This window comes from Notamacropus eugenii, chromosome 4, assembly GCF_028372415.1.
Source record: "Notamacropus eugenii isolate mMacEug1 chromosome 4, mMacEug1.pri_v2, whole genome shotgun sequence".
Classification (NCBI taxonomy): Eukaryota; Metazoa; Chordata; class Mammalia; order Diprotodontia; family Macropodidae; genus Notamacropus; species Notamacropus eugenii.
The window spans coordinates 258,647,806-258,656,104 of record NC_092875.1 but is presented as its reverse complement, the minus strand read 5'-3'; the positions used below and the strand labels follow the sequence as shown (position 1 = coordinate 258,656,104).

At 42.7% G+C, this 8,299-nt stretch overlaps 1 protein-coding gene across 3 annotated transcripts in view; it reads left to right on the top strand.

The window, feature by feature from the left end:
• The first annotated feature begins 243 nt into the window (after nucleotides 1-243).
• The window catches only part of TRAPPC8 (trafficking protein particle complex subunit 8), a 137,985-nt gene continuing 129,929 nt past the window's right edge, over nucleotides 244-8,299 (top strand). For 2 of the 3 annotated variants that reach the window (XM_072604480.1, XM_072604479.1), the window contains exon 1: nucleotides 244-470. In XM_072604480.1, the coding sequence (XP_072460581.1) occupies nucleotides 314-470 (157 nt within the window). In that variant the 5' untranslated portion in view covers nucleotides 244-313. Of the gene's footprint in view, nucleotides 471-1,679; nucleotides 1,814-8,299 lie in introns of those variants that run through there. The other variant, XM_072604482.1, reaches the window with a different exon arrangement.

Sequence of the window (8,299 nt, the reverse complement as noted above, 5' to 3'; positions counted from 1 at the left end):
CGCGGGGGCTGCTGGGACTGGTACTGCCGGTCGATCCGGGTTCGGCCTCAACATGGAGGCTCCTGCCGGGCGGTGACCGAGGGCCGCAGGAAGGAGGGCAGAGCGGCGATTCCCGAGGTCCCGCTTGGCCCGCGGGGGATGTGAGGGGCGGCGGCGCCGACGCGGGGGTCGCGACAGTCTAGGCGGCGGCGGCGGTCGGGGCGGCTCCCTCCTCTCCGGGCTCGGGTGAGCGGCCCCGCCCGGCTGGGCCCGGGCGGAGGCGGAGGCGGTCGCGGGGGTCGCCGTCAGCCGCAGCGGCGGCGGCGCGGCCGCGATGGCCCAGTGCGTGCAGTCGGTGCAGGAGCTGATCCCGGACTCGTTCGTGCCCTGCGTGGCCGCGCTGTGCAGCGAGGAGGCCGAGCGGCTCACCCGGCGCAACCACCTCAGCTTCGCCGAGCTCCTCAAGCCTTTCTCCCGCCTTACCTCCGAGGGTACGTGGGGGCGGCCTCCGGGCCGGGCCGGGGGAGGCGGAGAGGGCGTGTTTACCCGCCGGGGCCGCGGCCCCATGGGGCTGGGAGGTGGGGCCGGGCGGGCGTGGAGCTGTCCCACCGGCCCGCCTCAGCACCCTCACCTGCACGCTCCCCGTCCGCGTCGCGCCGAAGTATCGGCTTTCGGGCTGTGGGCTCCGAAGAGCTTCGGGGCTGTCAGCGCTCCCGGTTGCGGGTGGTTGCGGGTCGCCGGCTGTGCAGGCAGGAGGAGGAGGGCTGGAATGCAGCCGTACCTCCTGAGAGGCAAAGAGCAAGTTACTGGGCCAATTTGGGGGCGGGGTGGGGGGAGCAATAGGTGTAACAGGTGTCACCCGAGAGACCACGGTATTTAAAATGTCTCTAAGCTCTGGTAGTTAGACTTGACTGGGGGCGGGGGTCAGTAAAGAAAGTGTTGTTATCTTGAGTTTCTTGTTGAAGCAGACTTGATGAGGTGTGTGTAGTCCTGTACATTTGTTTGGTGTTTATCTGTTTGAGTCCACTTCCTCCTTTAAATCTACCGTTTTGCATCTGTTATGCACTCTTTATCCTTTAAACTTTTCATCTAGCAATTATAAGAATTCCAGCCTGAGTGATGAGCCCTACAATAAGCCCTTCTTGTCAGGACTGAATTGCTTCCATGTAATCAATAAAGTACAGCAAGTCAGTTGTTGGGTTGTTAGCAATTCTTAAATTTTTTTGGTCTCAGGACCCCTTTACAAACTTCAAAATTATTAAGGAAACGCCCTCTTAAGAGTTTTTGTTTATGTGGATTCTGTTAATATTTACTATATTGGAAATTAAACCATCCTAGTTTTATTATGAAAATCATTTTGATCTTGTGAACCCTTTGAAAGGGCCTGGGGAGGAGTTGCACTCTTTGAGAACAGCTGTATTAAATCAGTCATTGACTGATGTTGATCATGGATCGAATGGGTTATGTAGAAGTCTAGAATTGGATCTGGTCCATCGTCCTCTCCTCAGGCAGGTAAATGTCTTCACTAAACTATTCAGGAAAGTTAGAATCATTTTGTTGGAAGAGACCTCAGAGGCCAACTAGTCCAAGGAGTACCTAAGAAGGATTCCTTTTGTGATATATCTGACAATTGGTTGTCCAGCCTAGCTGGATACCTAGCTGTCTCTTCTTTTACTGAAGAGACTGCATCTCTTCTCCAGTTTTAGGTACTTTAATTGGGAGGAGCAAAAGAACTGAATTTCAAGATTGTAGTTGCAAAAAATCCTAAAGGATAGAAGTTACAGATCACAACTCCAGGTATAATGTAACCAGCATCCTGCAACAGACTAACAAGGTACATGTGAAATCCTATTACAGTGAATACTATTTTACACAGTCTTTAAGCAGCACTATTTCTGTGGCCAGAGAGTGGCCAGGTGTTAGCTGTGCCCTTTGATTTGGTTAACAGGAATTCAACACAACAATAATCTAGTAACAACCTGCACACCACAAATTCGTGCAGTACTCCAGGTAAAATGTGTTAGAATGACATGTTCCTTATACTAGAAAGGGAAAAGGAGGAGAGCTGAGTTGTATTTGGCCTCTTGGAAATATTACTGTTCTGCCATCGAGAAGCAATAATCCTTCATCTCTTCACTTTTACCACTTTAAATTTGCCAGTCTCATCCTTTCTTAAATTGTTCTAGGGAAGAAAACCCAAATTAAACCCCTCAATCACTGATTGCTTTAACACATAAGATCTGGAAAGGGGAAGTGGAAACATTTAGTGTGACTTTTCCCACTTCTGCTAGATTTAAAGCTGTTTCATTGCAGAAGAGTTGAACTTCAACAGTTTTTACTATCCGTTGCCTTTTTTTAAGTCCAGAATTCTTACTTAATTGGTGTGAATTCACCTGATCTTGGGTAAGATAGATCTCTGGATACAGATTGGCAGTTTGTACAATTTATAGTCTTGAAATGTTGCCTGGGGTGGGGGACTCAGGTCAAGTGATTTGTCAGTTTTTCTTGTGTCAGAGGTAGGACTTAAACACAGCTCTCCCCAATTTGAAGGCTGGGCCCTTTATTTGCTATACCATTCTACCTTTCAGTTTATGATAACAAAGGCTGTAATAGTCCCAACCTAGGAATATTTCATGTCAGAATCCTATGATATTTCCAGATGGCTGGCAGTGTACTTACTATAACAAAATCTCAATATACAAATTTCTTTTAGACTAAAGTCCTTCTATCCATCCTTCCTTCCTCTCCTTCCTTCCTTCCTTCCTTCCTTCCTTCCTTCCTTCCTTCCTTCCTTCCTTCCTTCCTTCCTTCCCCTCACCTTCTCCCTTCCTCCTTTCCTTCCTCCCTTCTTTGTTGAACATTTATGTAGCATTTACTTTGTGTGAGGTACTGTGGATACAAAGACAAAAACAGCAGTTACTGCTCTCTGGGAATTTACATTCTACTGGGAGGGATGGAACAAGTACATCACTAATACATGCTTATGACTTAATTTATTTGTCTGCTTCGTGTTAGGCACCACTCTATGAGTTACTGGAGATATAAACCAAAATGAAAGTCTCTTTGCTCTCAAGGAGCTTACTTACCTTGAGGAAGACAACATAATGATAGCTAGCATTTATGAATACACACTTTAAAGTTTGCAGGGCTTCATATATTTAATCTCATTTGATCCTTACAACAGTCTTGTGAGGAAAATGCTATTATCCTCCTTTTTCAAAAGAGGAAAGTAAGACTGAGAGAGGTTAAGTACTTGCCTAGGTTCACACAGGATAACAGGTATCTAAGGCAGGATTTGAAGTCAGGTCTTCCTGACTGCAAGTCTACGCTCTATGCACTAAATCACCTAGCTAGTGTAATGTGTGTATAGGTTTATTTGACCATAGAAGTAATTGTGAACAACTGGAATTTATTGAGTAAGGGAATGACATAGTCAGATCTGTACATTAGAAAAATCACTTTAGCAGTCATATGGAGAATGGAGTGGAGTGGGAAGCAACTGGAGACGGGAATCAATTAGAATATTTCAATAGACCTTTTGACAGGTGATAAAGGCCTAAACTAGAGTGATGATCATGTGAGTGGAGTGAAAGGGATGGTTATGAGAGATTTTGTGGAGCTAAAAGCATCAAGATTTGGCAACTGATTTGGATATTAGAGGTGAGGGAGTGTGAGGAGTTGATGATGGATCTGAATTTGGGAACCTAAGTAACTAGAATGATGATGGTACCCTCAATAGAAAGTGGAAGAGGGGTAGGTTTGAAGGGAAAGCTAAGTGACATATTGAGACCAAGAAGCATGCAGGATATTCATTTTAGTGTCCAATAAGGAATTGATAATGTGAGAATGGATTTAGGAGAGACTAGGACTGGATATGTATACCCTCCCTTCCAACTTTTTTGTGCAGATGTGATAATTCAATCCATTGAAGCTGATGAGATCACTGAGCAAGTAGAGAGGTGGGCTCAGGACTGAGCCTTGGGGTGTACATACAATGAGTTGGTAGGAGATAGATGATGATGATTCAGCTCAAACTTGACAACTACTTAATCTCTGAATTCTATATTCCATCTCTGCCTCCCAGTATCTGTTGCCTTGAATATGCTTCTTCATCTTTAAGCATCTGAATCCCCTTCATCTTCTAAGGAGGCTGTACCTCCTCAAACTTTTTATGAACTCCCCCTCTTTTTTCTATTTTTCTACAGTATAATCACTTTTTATCACCTTTTCCACTTTTTAAAAATGTACTACTGTATCCTTATCCCTTTCATTTATAGCAAATGACTTGACCTGTTTCACTAAGAAGTTTGAGGCCATCTGATGGGAACTCTTCTTCACTACTCAAAACTTTTTAGTATCATAATTTTTCTTTGCTGAAGATGAAGTATCATTAGTCTTTCATTAGGCTAATCTCACTATCTGAGCCCCTTATTCTGATTCTTTTCATTGTCTTTAGAACTTTGTACCAACAGCCAACTCTTCTTTGTCAGATAGCTTCGATTTCAAATTTCTTTTTTGCCACTGGTTCCTTTTCATCTGCCACAAACATGTTTAGATCTTCCCCATTCTAAAAAAAAAAAAAAAAGCCTTCCTTCAAACCGTCTACACTAACCACTGCTTTTCTCTTCTGTTCACAGTCATGTTCTTTGAAAAATTGCCTATGTGTAGTGCTTTCCATTCTTTAATAATTAATATTTAGATCATTGCAGTTCTTTTTATTTTCCTACTTGATTGAAACTTCTTAGTCAAAGATCACCGATAAACTCTTAGAAAAGGCCATCAATGTTGGTTGGCTCCTTTCCTTTTTTCCTGTCCTGTCTTTGTCCTTTCCTCTCCTCTCCTGTCCTGTCCTTCCTCTTACTTCTCAAGCTCTTTTAGTTGCAGTCTAGCTTTTGACCTCACCATCACCGAAAGTGCTCTTTTCAAGGTTATTAATGATCATATCTGTTATCCTTTTCTCAGTCTTAATCCTTCTTGAACCCTCTGCAGTATTTGCCACTGTTGACCACCCTTTCCTGCATTTTTCTATGTAATTGTCCTTGGAACCTTTGTACTGTTTTTTCCTAGTTCTTTCTATTTATCTGACCTGTTTCTTTTCAGTCACTGTTGCTGGGTCATCATTGCTGTCCCACTGCCCATGTTCAGGCCTATTCCTAAAGCATATCCACAGGGCTCAGTCTTGGACCCTTTTTCTTTTTTACTCACTCTTTCTTTGTGATCTTATCAGCTCCCATAGATTGAGCTATCACCTTTATGCCAATAGCTTTCTAGATCTGTGTATCCAGCTCTAGTTTCTCTTCAGTCTTACATCCATCCCCAACAGCCTATTGGACATCTCTAACTAGACATTCCATAGGCATCTGAAAATCAACCTGTCTAAAACAGAACTCATCATCTCCCCCAGCCAAACAAAACAAAGTACCCTCTTCTCAATTGTCATGTCTGTGGAGATGACTCTCAAATCTACTGGTCCAGCCCTAACCTCTCTCATTTCATCCAAGTCACCCAACCAGAAACCTATGTATCATTTTCAACCTCTCTCACCATGCCATGTCTAGTCAGTTGCCCAATCCTGTCCTTTCTACCTACATTTCTACCTTTGTAGTGTCTTTCATGTATACTCTCTTTTCTCATCGGACACTTCCTCCATCCTAGTGCAGGTCTTCATTACCTCATACCTAAAATTGGAGTTGTCTGCTCCCTACGTTAAGTTTATCTCAGCTTCAATCTGCTCTATACTCAGCTGTCAAATTGATCTTCCTGAAGCAGATCTATGTCACCCCCTATTTAACAAACTCCAGTGACTCCTGTCACCTCCAGGATCAAATATAAAATTCTCTGTTTAGTGTTCAAAACTCTGGAAAGCTTATACCTTACTGTCTTCTGTGGATTCTGTGATCCAGTGACACTGGCTTCTTAGCTGTTCTGTGCTTGGCATACTTCATCTCCCTTCCCTGTGTATTTTCACTGACTGTCCCTCATGCCTAGAGCTCTCTTATTCCTCATCTTTATCTCTTAGCTTCCCTGACTTCCTTCCAAGTCTCAATTCAAGTTCTACTTTCTGTAAGAAGCCTTTCCTAGTCATTCCTTAATTTTAGTGCTTTTTCTCTGAGATTACCTCCAGTTCATCCTCTGTTTAGCTTGTTTTTATATGACTCTTGGTATGTTTTCTCTGCCATTAGACTGTGGGCTCCTTGAGATCAAGACCTATTCTTTGCCTTTCTTTGTATCTTTGTTGTTTAGCATGGTGACTGGGAGATATTATTGCTTGATGACTGTCTTTCTGACTTCCTATTTCTTTTGAGAGCACCACCATCCTGTCACTTATCCATGTTTGTAACCTTAGAGTGAGACATCCTTTTCCCTCAAGACCACGTAATCCGTTGCCCATTCTTGTTGATTTTATTTCCACAATATCTCTTGCATCCATCACCTTCTCACCATTTAGACATCCTCCTGGTTCAAGCCCTTTTACATCTTGAATTACTAGGCCTTCTAATTAATCTCCTTGCCTCCTATTTCTCTCCTCTGCAGTTAAGCCTTCACTTGTCAATTGTGTATACCCAAAGCACATATCTGACTATGTCACCCTTCTGTTCAAGAAGTTGCAGTGCCTCCCTCTTATCATTAGGATCTGATACAAAATTGTATATATTTTAAAGCCATTTATAATTTGACTCTAGCCTGCCTTTCCTGGTTTATTACATGTTACTTGCTTTCATTCACTCTGTATTCCAAACTGTTACCTACTTGATATTCTTTTTATATGACATTATATCACTTGTACCTGTCCTTTTACACAAGACCTTCACTCCTTCATCTATACCTTATAGAATCCCTAGCTTCCTTCAGAGCTCAGCCCTGCCTCTATTGCCCTGTTCTGTGTATATGTGTACAGACACACACACACATGCAAACAATTATGTGCAGACAAGCTATTGATGGGATAAATAGGAAATAATCATCAGAGGGCTTTTTGTTTTGAAGCTGAAATTTGAAGGAAACCAGAAGGTAGAGATGAGGAGGGAGAATGTTCTAATCATTGGGTTGACAGCCACTAAAAATGCTTGGTGTCAGGAGATGGAGTTTTTTCCTCTAGGATCATCAACCAGAACAATGGTTGGTCTAACTCAGTAAGGACCAGTGTCTCTGGATTAGAGTCCATGATAGGGTATAACATATAAAATGATTAGAAAGGTGGGAGCAGGTTATGAAGACCTTTGAACCCCAAAAAGTATTTTATATTTGAGAAGAGAAGGAGGCATTTTTGAGAAATGTTACAAAGGTAAACTCAACAGACCTTGGCAACAGATTGATGGGGGTGGTGGTAAGAGAGACTGAGGAGTTGAAGATAACATCTAATTTGGACTTGTTGAGTTTAAGATGTCTGTGAAGCGTCTAGTTAAAGATGTCTAACAGACAAGGAGTTGCAAGTCAGGAGGTTAGAAGAGATTAAAGCTGGATAAGTAGATTTAAGAATCATCATCAGTAAAGTAAGATGATAACTAAATCAATCCATGGAAACGGATGAGATCACCAAGTAAAATAGTATATTGAGAGAAGAGGGCCCAAGACAGATCCCTGGGGACACCAATTATTAGCTGGCATGACCTAGATTAAGATCTTGCAAAGGAGATTAAGAAAAAGCAATTAATAAATTTTTCCTTACTACAAATCTAAATTTGCCTCATTGCAACTTTACCCATTGCTTCTAGTTCTCTCTGGAGCTATGCAAGACAAGTCTTATCCATTTTAAATGTGTCAGCCCTTTAAATACTTTGACATAAATATCATGTCCCCTCTTTTTCAGTATAAACATCCTAGTTCATTCAGCTGGTCCTCATATTATGTGATCTGAAGGCATTTCATTATCCTGGTTGCCTTCATCTGGATGCTGTTCAGCTTATCAATATTCCTAAAATGTAGGGGCAGCTAGGTGGTGCTGTGGATAGAGCACCAGTGCAGGATTCAAGGAGGACCTGAGTTCAAATCTCACCTCAGACACTTGACACTCGTTAGCTGTGTGACCTTGGGCAAGTCACTTAACCCCAATTGCCTTATCCTGGGTCATCTCCAGTCATCCTGATGAATATCTGGTCACTGGATTCAGATGACTGTGGAGAAGTGAGGCTGGTGACCTGCACAGTCCTCCCTTACTCAAAACAAAGTCAAGTGCCAGTCATATCATCATTTCTCTGATGGCATGGTCTTCTTTGGCAATGAAGGATGAACACACATGTTCCTAAAATGTTGACACAGTACTTCAGACATAGTTTGACCAAGACTAAAGTGCCCTTTAAATAGTATATGCTTAATATTT